Source organism: Electrona antarctica, assembly GCF_951216825.1.
Source record: "Electrona antarctica genome assembly, chromosome: 4".
NCBI lineage: Eukaryota > Metazoa > Chordata > Actinopteri > Myctophiformes > Myctophidae > Electrona > Electrona antarctica.
The window spans coordinates 48,133,085-48,147,485 of record NC_136809.1 but is presented as its reverse complement, the minus strand read 5'-3'; the positions used below and the strand labels follow the sequence as shown (position 1 = coordinate 48,147,485).

The window sequence follows — 14,401 nt, the reverse complement described above, 5'->3', positions numbered from 1 at the left end:
AACTTTTGCACACCTAGAAATCAGGCGTATGCACAGGTGCGTAGGCCAGTGGACATCAATGAACCTGACGGTTGCCAAGTCTACTTATTGATTCTTTCTGTCCACTAGAACCAATTTTATGCAAACTTCTGTCTTATCCTCAACAATGGGTCTAAAGCACAGGGATCGTCTGGAGCTACGGAAATATATAGCAGCGTGGCATCAGCATAGAAATGGAAATTCACTCTGTGATAGTAATAAGTTGTCTCAATGGCAGTATACAGGGTGAACAATATGGACCAGAATTGAGCCCTGTGGAATACCAGAAACAATGTCGCTTTGTCTGAATCAAAGTGAACTAGATTGACAAAATAACTTCTGTCTGTTAATGAATGTGAATCATGAGTCAGATGTTAAAAGCTATGTTGAATATTAATATGTTTGACAGTCACACCTACCTGGCATTTGTCTATCTAATTTACCTTTTAACCTTTGCATACAAGTACGTGCGTGGTAGTCGAGGCTAGACATTTAAACTATTCTACACATAATATGAATGAATTTGCTTTGGTCATTATCTAAGTAGATAGAAATGTGTTTTTTTTATTTCCTGTCATAATAGAGGAGTCTAAGAGGACATAAGTGGAGAGGACCTTGATTATGTACCCTGAGGGAAGGGTTCGCACCTGTTGAAGTCAAGAATGGAGTAGGCTATACTGTACATCACGTGAAGAATGGTGTCACTTTAGGTGGATTTTGTAATAAAATAGACTACTGGCTACGTTATTATTACAGCACAAATACTTGCACAGTAGGTGGCGGTATACACACCCCACAGGTTACAACCTCTTAAAAATCAGACTTGTCTGAAGTGAGTGGTGCAACAGCGCCCCCTGTTGGTACCCTTAACATACAGAGACAGACGGATATACATTGCTGGTTCTAGAGTTGCACCACTCAAAAACCAAGGAAGAAGGAGAACTCAGTGACAGAAGTGGACGGGATAATTCGACACGTGAAGACCTCCAACTCCAATATTTTATAACTTTTATGGTGAAGACAAGTTGAACCGGCACCATATTCAGCCTGCCCGTTGTGGAGGACTTGACGTTAACAATAACAATGGAGCCGGTCGACTTGGAGCATGCAGGTAAACCACCACAGAGCTGCTCTGCAGAGTATAAACAACATAGCCATGCATGCATGGCGAAACTTTGGTTAATGGTTACCCTGCTTTGCGCACCTTGCTACTGTGCTACATTTGGCTGCAACGTTAAAGTCTACATCAGTGGTTCCCAAACTTTCACGTCAAGTCAAGGACCCCCGAATTGACACTAATTAGCCCGCGGACCCCCCATTTGAAAAGGTATGACAGGGACCCCCATAATAGAAGATTACGGCTCTAGCATGCAGTGATTTGCAACCATTTTCAGTACAGTTTGATTATATGCATTAGACTACGGAGTACGGACCCCCATTTAATGGCATTTCTATCTCTGGGACCCCAATTTATATTGTAAAATCAATGTTAATTTGCAGAGTGTATGGATTTGGTTCCATTTGTACACTCAGTTACAGAACCATAAGGGTCCATTTGGTTCCTAATTATCATTTAGATGTGGACCCCCTGGAACTCCCTCGAGGACCCCTGGGGGTCCCCAGACCCCACTTTGGGAACCACTGACAAGTCTGACATAGGGCATGCCATGCCAGAGTGGAATAGTAAGAGTGGCGACACGCTTTGATCTCGCTGCAAAGCGGGTGCCTATGGGCTATAGTTCGGATAGTTCCAGAGGTGGACATTAAAAGTAAATGTACTTAAGTACAGAATTTAACTACTGTACTTAAGTACAGAATCTGTACTTAAGTACTGACTTAAATACAGAATAATCTGTATTTACGTACAGATTTACTTAAGTAAATGTCCACCTCTGTATAGTTCCAAACATTGGATCCCATTGAGATAGAATGAGCACTTCCGCATTCCATTGTTACAATGGGAGTCAACGCTAGTGTCGCTACTCTCTTACTAGATTACTCTGGGGCATGCATGGCGTCATGGCGAAACTTTACCCTGCTTTGCGCACCTTGCTACATTAAAGTCTACATACTGTAGCGTTTCAAGTACCGGCACGGGCCGGTACTGGCACACGTGCATTCTGTATTGTTCAATAAAATGCATTTTAATCCGATCGGTGGCCAATTTTCTCAAAAAGTTGTAATGTATCAGGGTGCAATACACCTCCCAAATGATGGGGGCGCGTAGTTGAAAGCATTAAGGGCCTTGCAAACATGAAGCGAGGAATGCAGGCGTTGTTGCCTGGATCAACACAGGTCTCCTCCGCGACATACCAAAGCCTACACGGGTTGTGCAGTCGACGCGCTGTGATTGGCCAGTCGCTGTGATTGACAGCCTAAACCTAACCCTAACCCTAACCTTAACCTCAGTAAAACTATACCTAAACCTAACCCTAACCTTAACCTCAAGAAAACTATACCTAAACCTAACCCTAACCTTAACCTCAGTAAACTTAACTTACCCAGGGGCGTGGTTATAAACACAACCCGTGTAGGAATTAGTATGTAGCGTCTCCTCCAGGTCTGTTGAAGAGGGGCGCAACAATGCAAGCGTAAAAAAAAAGCTTAACAGAATCCAGGTCTGCTGAGTCGCGGGCGTGTGCACGTAACAAGCATGCGCGCAACAAATTCACGGGACCGCGCTCACGTAAATACGCTTGCGTTGTCGCACTGCGACTTCTCAGAGCAAAAACGCAGGTCTCATTGAAAATGAACTATAGGCTCGTTTTATCACTCCCCGTTTGCAAGGCCCTTTATGGCGAAAAGTTGGCTAAAATGCTTTTTATTGAACAATACGGAATGAACGGGTGCTAGTATCCACCCGTGCAAAATTCTAACATCCGTAGCCCCGGGGGTGTGCACTTTATATTAGAAATATGAACGTTTATCTAGACTTTAACGTTGTAAATCTAGCAAGGTGCCCAAAACGGGGTGAAGTAGCGTCAAGACTGTCAAACAAGTCCTTTACTATCCCTATCCGCTAGGACCAGGTCAGTGGTTCTTAATGTGGGGTCTGGAGACCCCAATTAAGTGGCCCTTGATGGAGTTCCAGGGAGTCCCCAGCTAAATTGGTTATATGAACCAAATGCATGGATCCTTATGGGTCTCTAACTCTGAGAGTGTCAGTGTACAAATGAAACCAAATGGATCCTTAACATTGATTTTACTGTATAAATTAGGGCCCCATAGAAATGGCGGTCCGTAGCCTAATGCATGTCAAACTGGTGTCATGGTTTTGTTAACCATATCATAATTTAACTAGCCTATACTTGAACCCTAGCGTGACCTATTCTGTGAAAATACTTTGCCACATCTGTTGAATTTCCAACTTTGTTCTCTTTTCCTAGCTGCTGGAACAAAGTCGTCTCCTCAAAGCAGCCAGAACTCTGGAGGCAATCCTCAGACAACAGTACACCATCGTGCCCCAGTGGTGAGATCATAGAATTACATGTTTCATACACACAACACACACTAGGCCACATTTTCATACAAGAAAGGGGTCAAAGTGCGCTGCGCCTATCAAGCACTTTATGCGTGAATTCTCTGTGAAATTCATCTCGATTTATGCCCATAAAAGGGACAAGAACTGACAAATAAAGAGATATACATATCTGGGCATAATCGGACTGACGGACGGGTCGGACACACATCTCCATTATGCCCATATTGGCCATTATGCCCGCTTGCCACGCCGCATAGCTGCCCAAACCTCTAGTACTCTACGTGGCAATAACAACCCAAAAATGGGTTCCCGTCTTGAAAGGTAAAAACCCCAAAAGTCATCCAGGGTTAAGATAACTTTGACAAAGAATATAGTGTGTTGGATTCTTTCTCAAGCAAGTTTCAAGTCTCGGCAAATTGCTTTTCATACCATACTGAGTGGACAGAATCCAATGACGTCCTCGAAAACAAGCACACTACAGTTACGGTATGCTTTGGAAAACGGCCGGCAATTTATTTTTTGTATTCATGTAACGTTTTGCTATGCCAGTGAGAGTGAAAGGATAGAGAGGATAGAGAGAAAAAAAGGACGAAAAATATTTGGTTCTACCAAAGCTCAACATCACTTTAAATATTAGTACTCACAGAATAAAGATCACGTGATAACCTCATGTACACTCAGGCACCAATCTGTAGTAGTTTTTATTTATTTTCATGTTTGTTCCCTTTTAGGAATCTCCAGCGAAATCCCGGGTTGTAACCACCTCTATACCAACCAGAACCACCGCAGCATTTCTGCCACCCCTCCCCGCGGCACCACAACCTGTAGGTCGGCCACCTGCAGAGGCTGCCCAAACCTCACCCCCCCAGCAACCCCAGCTGAAGCTGGTGCCAAGTCCCAGTGTTATAGTGCTGTCCTGGTGTGTAGCAGAGACTGACCTTTCCTGTGCGACTGTAGATAGCTACCACCTATATGCCTTCCATCAGGATAACTCGAATACCAACAGCGCAACACAGCAGCACTGGAAAAAGATTGGGGAGGTTAAGGCCCTTCCTCTGCCCATGGCCTGTACTCTACCTCCGTTCCAGGCTGGCTCCACCTACCATTTTGCGGTCCGGGCCAAGGACATATATGGTCGCTTTGGGTCCTTCTGTGATCCTCAGTGCACCAACGTCATCAGTCCCAACTCTGGCTGAGCTGAGGCGTTTTTCTTTTTGTTTCTTTTTATAACTCAAGACATTTTGTTTTCACTTTAATTTATGTTCATGTTCTTATTGTTACTTATTTCTGATGTTATATTAGTTCATTTGTAAGTTCTGTCTGGTGGCAACCAGACCTAAAGTTCAATAAACGGTTTTATTAAGATGCTCATGGTTAATTACATTGCTGTGCATTTTGATACAATTTGTTCCCTAGCTTCTTTTTTATTTTATTTTTATAACAAAAATGCATATAAATAGAAATACATACATGACATGTTTTTACTTATTTGGGGAAATATAATCGATAATACAATTTTAACATACTAAAATAGTAAACAAAACCGCATGGGTACTGATGAAGCGCTAGCCTTCATCTAACATATAATTAACGGAATGAATGAATGTCTGAAACACTGTCGCTGCTCGTCACTGGCTGCACCAATCGCTCTGAATTTTCACACCGGCATTGACCATTATATTCTTAAAACCAGACAACTCTTCCACAATCTTCAAATGCTACAGAGTCAGAGTCACTACGCTTCCTGCAAGTCTTGAATGGATCATGTTTGTCAGCAGGACATAATTTACGTCACTGCAAAAACAAAGCAGAAGTGGATTACCCAGCGGCTGTTGCACAAATACCGTTGGAGAGGAGAGCGGAAGAGAAGAGGAGAATGCTGAGGCCGTTGAGAGCCTAATTCAAATGGATGAGGATACAAGGGGAAATGAAAATAAAATAAAGGGTTAGGAAAATGGAAATGGCACGGCAAGTGATGGAAGTCTAGAAGAAACGCATGTAGTACGAATGAAAATAGTTTCAAAAGTTGATGGGATGCTTGGGACATATCTATTTATCTAGGCAGGCAGTGTTGAACCAATCCTAAGAACAACTGGGAGCCAATGTAGTGAACTTAGTTTTAGTTAAAACTCTGGCTGCCGCATTTTGAACAAGTTGTAGTCTGTCAGTTGTTGCAGGCCAGAAAAAAGTGCACTGCAGTAATCAAGCCGAGAGAAAACAAAGGTGTGGATCAGCGTTTTTGCATCGTCCAACGACAAATTTCGAATTCTAATTCGCAATATTTCTATGGTGAAAAAAGGCAATCTTGGTAACATGTGTATTGTAGGAGAAAACTTTCGAACACCTAGAAATCAGGCGTATGCACAGGTGCGTAGGCCAGTGGACATCAATGAAAGCAATAGAATACACCCGCACACTGTATTTACTCGGTACATGAGTATTTTCTTATTTAATGAAGCAACGTTTCGGTCTGGACCTTCCTCAGGCAACATGTGTGTATTCAAATTAAATTCAGAATCTATAATGACCGCCACGATCTTTACTGTTACTTTAGCTGTGTTAGTCTACTTATTGATTCTTTCTGTCCACTAGAACCAATTTTATGCAAACTTCTGTCTTATCCTCAACAATGGGTCTAAAGCACAGGGATCGTCTGGAGCTACGGAAATATATAGCAGCGTATCATCAGCATAGAAATGGAAATTCACTCTGTGATAGTAATTAGTTGTCCCAATGGCAGTATACAGGGTGAACAATAAAGGACCAGAATTGAGCCCTGTGGAATACCAGAAACAATGTTGCTTTGTCTGAATCAAAGTCAACTAGATTGACAAAATAACTTGTCTGTTAATGAATGTAAATCATGAGTTAGATGTTAAACGCTATGTTGAATATTAATACGTTTGACAGTCACACCTACCTGGCATCTGTCTATCTAATTTACCTTTTAACCTTTGCATACAAGTACGTGCGTGGTAGTCAAGGCTACCACGAAATAAACTATTATACTGTATAATATAATTTGCTTTGGTCATTATCTAAGTAGATAGAAATGTGTTTTATTATTTCCTGTCATAATAGAGGAGTCTAAGAGGACATAAGTGGAGAGATTATGTACCCTGAGGGAAGGGTTCACACCTGTTGAAGTCAAGAATGGAGTATACTGTACATCACGTGAAGAAGGGGGTCACTTTAGATGGATTTTGTAACACAATAGACTACTGTCTACGATATTATTACAGCAGAAATACTTTGCAAAGTCACACCCCACAGGTTACAACCTCTATTAAAAATCAGACCTGTCTGAAGTGACTGAGTGGTGCAACAGCGCCCCCTGTTGGTACCCTTAACATACAGACAGACGGATACATTGCTGGTTCTAGGGTTGCACCACTCAAAAACCAAAGAAGGAGAACACAGAAGTGGTCGGGAGAATTCGACACGTGAAGACCTCCAATATTGTATAACTTTTATGGTGAAGACAAGTTGAACCGGCAAAATATTCAGCCTGCCCGTTGTGGAGGACTTGACGTTAACAATAACAATGGAGCCGAAAGACTTAGAGCATGCAGGTAAACCACCACACAGTAAACAACAACATAGCCATTCATGGCGAAACTTTACCCTGCTTTGCGCACCTTGCTACTGTGTTACATTTGGCTGCAACGTTAAAGTCTACATCAGTGGTTCCCAAACTTTCACGTCAAGGACCCCAAATCAACATTTATTAGACCACGGACCCCCCATTTGAAAACATATGCCAGTGACTCCGATAAGGGAGGATTTTTACGGCTCTAGCAGTGATTCCGAAAATTTCACAGACCCCCAGTTTCACACGCAATATGCTACGGACCCCCGATTTAATGGCATTTCTATCTCTGGTACCCCAATTTATATTGTAAAACCACTGTTAATTTAACTTAGAGTGTGCAAATGGACTTGTTAGGTTCCATTTGTGCACACTGAGTTACAGAATACAGACCCATAAGGGTCCATTTGGTTCCTAACCATCTCTTGAGCTAGGGACCCCCTGGAACTCCCTCAAGTACCCCTAGGGGTCCCCGGACCCCACTTTGGGAACCCATGAATTTGGCTACGGAGTACGGACCCCCATTTAATGGCATTTCTATCTCTGGGACCCCAAATTTATATTGTAAAATCAATGTTAATTTAACTCAGAGTGTATGGATTTGGTTCCATTTGTACACTCTCAGTTACAGAACCATAAGGGTCCATTTGGTTCCTAATTATCATTTAGCTGGGAACCCCCTGGAACTCCCTCAAGGACCCCTGGGGATCCCCGGACCCCACTTTGGGAACCACACTGACAAGTCTGACATAGGGCACGCCAGAGTGGAATAGTAAGAGAGTGGCGACACGCTTTGATCTCGCCGCAAAGCGGGTGCCTATGGGCTATAGTTCCAGAGGTGGACATTAAAAGTAAATGTACTTAAGTAAATGTTACTTACAGAATCTGTACTTGAGTACAGAATCTGTATACTTAAGTACAGTGTCGCTACTCTCTTACTAGATTACTTTGGGGCATGCATGGCGTCATTTCGAAACTTCACCCTGCTTTGCGCACCTTGCTACATTTGCAACATTAAAGTCTACATAGCGGTTCAGATTTCAAATGTATAAAGTGCTCACCCCCGGCCAACGGATATTATAACTTTTCACGGGCCGGTATTGGCACACGTGCATTCTGTATTGTTCAATAAAATGACCGTGCAAGATTCTAACATCCATGGCCCCGGGGGTGAGCGCTTTATATTAGAAATATGAACGTTTATCTAGACTTTAACGTTGTAAATGTAGCAAGGTGCCCTATCCGCTAGGACCAGGTCAGTGGTTCTTAATGTGGGGTCCGGGGACCCCACATTAAGAGGCCCTTGACGGAGTTCCAGGGAGTCCCCAGCTAAATTGGTTATATGAACCAAATGCATGGATCCTTATGGGTCAGTGTACAAATGGACCCCTAACATTGATTTTACTGTATAAATTAGGGCCCCATAGAAATGTCATTAAATGGGGGTCTGTAGCCTAATGCATGTCAAACTTGTGTCATGGTTTTGTTAACCATATCATAATTTAACTAGCCTACTTGAACCCTAGCGTGACCTATTCTGTGAAAATACTTTGCCACATCTGTTGAACTTCCAACTTTGTTCTCGTTCCTAGGTGCTGGAACCAAGTCGTCTCCTCAAAGCAGCCAGAACTCTGGAGGCAATCCTCAGACAACAGTACACCATCGTGCCCCAGTGGTGAGATCATAGAATTACATGTTGCATACGCACAACATACTAGGCCACATTTTCATACAAGAAAGTGCGCTGCGCCTATCGAGCACTTTATGAGTGAATTCTCTGTGAAATTCATCTCGATTCATGAACTGACAAATATAGAGATATACATATCTGGGCATAATCGGACTGACGGACGCACATCTCCATTATGCCCATATTGCCCATTATGCCCGCTTGCCACGCCGCATAGCTGCCCAAACCTCTAGTACTCTACATGGCAACAACAACCCAAAAATGGGTTCCCGTCTTGAAAGGTAAAAACCCCAAAAGCGGTTCCCGTCCTTAACACAATCAGTGCCGGAAGTCCTTCAAAATAGGAGCTCTGGGGTGCCGGAAAGACATGGCCGCTTTTACTCGGAAACCCACGACCCGGAAACAATCCACTAAAAAAAGTTTACTTTACATTGCTAGCTTACATTGTGATCGTTTTAATTTATACGATATATGATCCAAAAAGCGTTCATATTTTGCGGGAGAAGTAGAGAGTAGAAACGAAGCGCCAGTATATCGATCCGTTCAACACCACGGAGAACGCCCTGGATTAGGAGAGACGAGTCATTCTTTCCTCTGCGCTAACAGCTAAGTCAACGGTAAGCTAATTTGAGTGCAGAGCGTAGCATACGGTAGCCGAAAGGCGAACTGACAAATAAAAAAAAGGAAAAAATTCTGAATATTATTATCTCGCCCGGTATCATTGAGGATGCGCTAGGACGTCGATTGGGACCCCTAGGACATGTGGCGACGTCCTACGGACGGAAACGGTTAATGGGTTAACATAACTTTGACAAATAATAGTGTGTTGGATTCTTTCTCAAGCAAGTTTCAAGTCTCGGCAAATGTTTTTTCATACCATACTGAATGGACAGAATCCAATGACGTCCTCGAAAACAAGCACACTACAGTTACGGTATGCTTTGGAAAATGGCCGGCAAATTATTTTATGTATTCACGTAACGTTTTGCTATGCAGTGAGAGTGAAAGGATAGAGAGGAAAATATTTGGTTCTACCAAAGCTCAACATCACAATTTATTTTCATGTTTGTACTCTTTTAGGAATCTCCAGCGAAATCCTGTGCTGTAACCACCTCTATACCAACCAGAGCCACCGCAGCGTTTCTGCCACCCCTCCCCGCGGCACCACAACCTGTAGGTCGACCACCTGCAGATGCTGCCCAGACCTCACCCCCCCAGCAACCCCAGCTGAAGGTGGTGCCAAGTCCCAGTGGTATAGTGCTGTCCTGGTGTGTAGCAGAGACTGACCTGATCTGTGCGACTGTAGATAGCTACCACCTATATGCCTTCCATCAGGATAACTCGAATACCAACAGCGCAACACAGCAGCACTGGAAAAGGATCGGGGAGGTTAAGGCCCTTCCTCTGCCCATGGCCTGTACTCTAACTCAGTTCCAGGCTGGCGTCACCTACCATTTTGCGGTCCAGGCCAAGGACATGTATGGCCGCTTTGGGTCCTTCTGTGATCCTCAGTGCACCAACGCCATCATCAGTCCCAACTCTGGCATCAAAGGTACCCCAACTGTCAGCAGCCGTCACAGATTTCCCTAGGGAAACTGAAACTGAAAGTTATTTAGTGCCCAGGTTGAGTACCACTGGCCTAGAACGGGACATATGTGACCTCTCCTTCAATACTCCTTGGTTAAGGATGCAATATTTTGAATTTGATCCCTCGGGCGCCCAATCCCAATTCCCAAATAGGGCCCCCAAAGTCCCAAACCTTTCAGGTCGAGACCCAAAAGAGAGATTAGATGTTTGTCCAGGACCCAAACCAGTGAAGACAGCAGATCTACAAGCACGTGTCACTTTGCACCGTGTTGCATGCTTTTAGCTTTTTTTTCACTAGTTATTTTTATTATTATTATTATTGGTTATGGAGTTTCATAGATTTGTTTGTTGTTTTAACATTTATGAAATTACTTTACATTTTTCTATTTAAAAAAACCTTTTAATACTGTCTACCTTTAGATTTATTTTATGTACTGTAGGAAAATAAAATGGGATTTTTACTCGAGTCGTGACCCATAACAATTGGTGTGTGGCCCAAAAATGGGTCCTAACCCACTGTTTGGGAAACGGTGCTCTAGTCTAGTCTATGCCACTGCTCGGTATCATGGTTTTGTTAACCACAAAATAATTTAACTAGCCTACTTGAACCCTAGCACCTATTCTGTGAAAATAGTTTTTCCAACTTTGTTCTCTTTCCTAGGTGCTGGAACCAGGTCATCCCCTCAAAGCAGTCAGAACTCTGGAGGCAATCCTAAAACAACAGTACAACATTGCGCCCCAGTGGTAAGATCATGGAATTACATTTTATATGTTGGATATGCACCACACACTAGGCCACATTTACATACAAGAAAGGGCCCAAAGTGTGCAGCGCCTATTGAGCACTTTGTGTGTGCAGTCTGTGTCTTTACTTGCATAAAATGGCAGCCAATTACGCAATCAATGAATAGGAAAATATTTGTATGTGTTAGCATGTGATGTTCTTGCTTACTGTAAATTGCTCTGGATTAAGAGCATCTGCTAAATTCCTAAATTGTATGTGAAGCAAAACATAAAAAGTCCTGTTGAATGGTCTAATCCAGTGGTCCCTGGCTGAAAAGCAGAATAAATAATGGTCCTTGATATGAAAAGGGTTGAAAACCACTGGTCTTATCTGTGCAACAACATGGAGCCTTCAACCATTGCAAGAATGAAAAAACTCAAACTGTCAAGTAACATGTGATCATTGACAGAGGGAGGAACAAACTGTATACGAGTGCAATCTCTGGCTCCAGTAACATTCGACTCCAGTAACATGCTCTTAGCTAATCTGTGATTCACTGTTCCAAGTCCAAGTGAAGGAAGCGAGGAACAAGGAATCCACGCGGTCGCAAAATTCGCTGATAAAGTCCTAACTTAGGATGAATGTTGTAGAGTTGGAATGGAGTGTCTTGCTAAAAGTATGACTATGAAGGACTAGTTGGGGATCAAAAATCAGGGCTTAAGATAACATTACTGTGATTGCCTTATGGCCCCTACACACTGTAGGAGTTTTAAAGTTGTCGGCGAGTCATCAGATCGTCATGTATTTCACACTACAGGAGTCTTTTTTTTAAATCGGCTGTCATTATATCTGTGTGGCTTTCACACTAAACGATTGGTCGCCGACTGGGCATCACACACTGCAAGAGTTCACCAAGATGCGATCCAGACCCGATATAGGCTATAGTACACATCATTTGTTTTTTATTCCAATTCATTTTGACATCTCACGCACGTGCGGATGCCGTGATACAAGCGCGAGACCGACACAGGACGCCTCTCTCTCTCTCTCTGTGCACGCCACACACACACAGGATAGCCAGGCTACATAGGGTCTGTGATAGCGTGTAGCGAGACAGGACGTTAAATCTTGATCTTCATAAAATAACTCGGCACACACACACACACACACACACACACACAGAGAGAGAGAGAGCGCACAAGGTCCAAAAGTTTGCTCCGATGCGGTTTTATCAACATTATTCAAGTGAAATGAGTTGGTTTTATAGACTTTAACAGCAACATTGGGCTAATATAGCTACCATTGTACGACACAGGACAGGTATTTACCCAAGGAATAAAGGTTATATATATTATTATCATCTGATCATCTATCGATACAGTCGACGACCGACGGACAGACAGACAGACAGACAGACAGTGTCAGTGAGTGCTCTCATTGGCTGCAATACAGGACTTCTCGGGACGCGCTCGCAACCCATGTCATACTGTACGATGTCCAGTCGGCGACGGAGCCAAATATCAAATCTGCTTGATATTCAGATGTGGTCGGGAAGGTGTCGGCGAGCACTTTTATCGGCGCTATATCTTCTCGCAGAGCCTTTCACACACAGCGAGCAAAACCTTGGGGATCAAAGCCCGATCTTGCGTCAGATCGTGAGTTTTGTCGGCGAGCTCCAAAAATGGTCCCCGACAGCATAATCGGAGTAAATATCGTGCAGTGTGTACGAGCCATTAGCGATCCCACAATTGGTACTCACAGAATAAAGATCACATGATACTACCCTCATGTACGCTCAGACACCAATCTGTAGTAGTTTTAATTTAAAGAGAGGTTTGTTCTCTGTTAGGAATCTCCAGCGAAATCCCGTGCCGTAACCACCTCTGCACCAACCCCAGCCACCGCAACGGTTCTGCCACCCCTCCCCACGGCAATACAACCTGTAGGTCAGCTGCCTGCAGAAGCTACCGAGACCTCACCTCCCCAGCAACTCCAGCTGAAGGTGGCGGCGGTGCCCGACCACCTCAAGCAACAAAAGCCTGGTGAAATAGTGCTGTCCTGGTGGGTAGCAGAGAATGACCTGACCTGTGCAACTGTAGCTGGCTACGACCTATATGCCTTCCGTCAGGATAACCCGAACGCCAACAGCGCAACACAGAAGCACTGGAAAAGGTTTGCAGAGCTTAAGGCCCTTCCTCTGCCCATGGCCTGTACTGTAGCTCAGGTCCAGAGCCAGGCTAGTGCCACCTACCATTTTGCGATCCTAGCCAAGGACATATATGGCCGCTTTGGGTCCTTCTGTGATCCTCAGTGCACCGTCATCGGTCCCAACTCTGACTGAGCTAATGCACGGTGATTTTTGTTTGAACTTGAGAAGTTTTGTTTTCAAATTTTAATTTAATTTATGTTCATCTTCTTGTTGTTACTCTCATGGATGTTATTTTAGTTCATTTTTTGTAAGTTCTGTCTGGCAACCAGACCTAAAATTCAAACGGTTTATGAACTAATTTACTGCCCAATTTATTTCGCCCCCTTTTCTCCTCTTGTCACTTCTTATTTTGAAGACCAAAAACTCATGTGCCATGAACCAGAAGTAAAAACGGCTATGAAAAGTTAGCCACGATCTTATTTGAATTCACAGAAACATACATTTTGTAACTGCAACAAGCGACACTTTAGTTATGTGCCTTGAATATAGCTTGTTTTGATTAAAAACACAATCTGGGAAAATAATCTGTAAAAGTCGTCCTTGGCAGTCAGGTCCATTGGGGGTAAAAGTCATCCTTGGCAGTAAATGAGAAGATGCTTGTGGTTTTCATTACATTGCTGTGCATTTTGATATAGGATTTTTTTGTCTAGCTTTCTTTTCCCTACTTTTTTTGCATAAACATATATTCTTTCAAAAGGAGAAAAAAAAGCTTGAAAGCTAATTTGTATTGTGGTCCTTTTTGTCCTTTGGTCCTTTTGTGCAAATATGCATGTAAACTGAGTGCCTTGAGTGCCAGAAAAATATAATAAATACATTCATAAATGTTGGCAGAAGGGCCTTTCTGTGTGGAGTTTGCATGTTCTCCCTGTGTTGCCTAGGGTAGGTACGGTACCCTCACAAAAAACATGCAGTACTGCAGTAGCACCCAGGATTAAAAATTGATATATATACACACACACACACACACGTTCATAAAATGTTAACAACATACTAGACAACTGAAATGGTAAACAAAATGGCATGTATACTGTTGAAACTCCAGCTTCATCTCTTAAACCAGACAACTACCACAATCTTTGAATGCTAAGTTCAGAGTCAGTAAC

The 14,401-nt window shown here is 43.1% G+C and overlaps 1 protein-coding gene and 1 long non-coding RNA gene across 4 annotated transcripts in view; both read left to right on the top strand.

Moving 5' to 3' along the window:
- Positions 1-14,125, top strand: part of atf7ip (activating transcription factor 7 interacting protein) — a 57,935-nt gene extending 43,810 nt beyond the window's left edge. For all 3 annotated transcript variants that reach the window (XM_079499185.1, XM_079499186.1, XM_079499187.1), the window contains 4 exons: positions 8,681-8,763; positions 9,859-10,330; positions 11,027-11,109; positions 12,939-14,125. In XM_079499185.1, coding sequence (XP_079355311.1) covers positions 8,681-8,763; positions 9,859-10,330; positions 11,027-11,109; positions 12,939-13,430 — 1,130 coding nt within the window. In that variant the 3' untranslated portion in view covers positions 13,431-14,125. The remainder of the gene's footprint in view (positions 1-8,680; positions 8,764-9,858; positions 10,331-11,026; positions 11,110-12,938) is intronic.
- LOC306921891 lies at positions 899-4,811 on the top strand. Its single transcript, XR_013789851.1, has 3 exons — positions 899-1,129; positions 3,405-3,487; positions 4,231-4,811. It is a non-coding gene; the product is annotated as an uncharacterized lncRNA (long non-coding RNA).
- Positions 14,126-14,401: the final 276 nt, after the last annotated feature.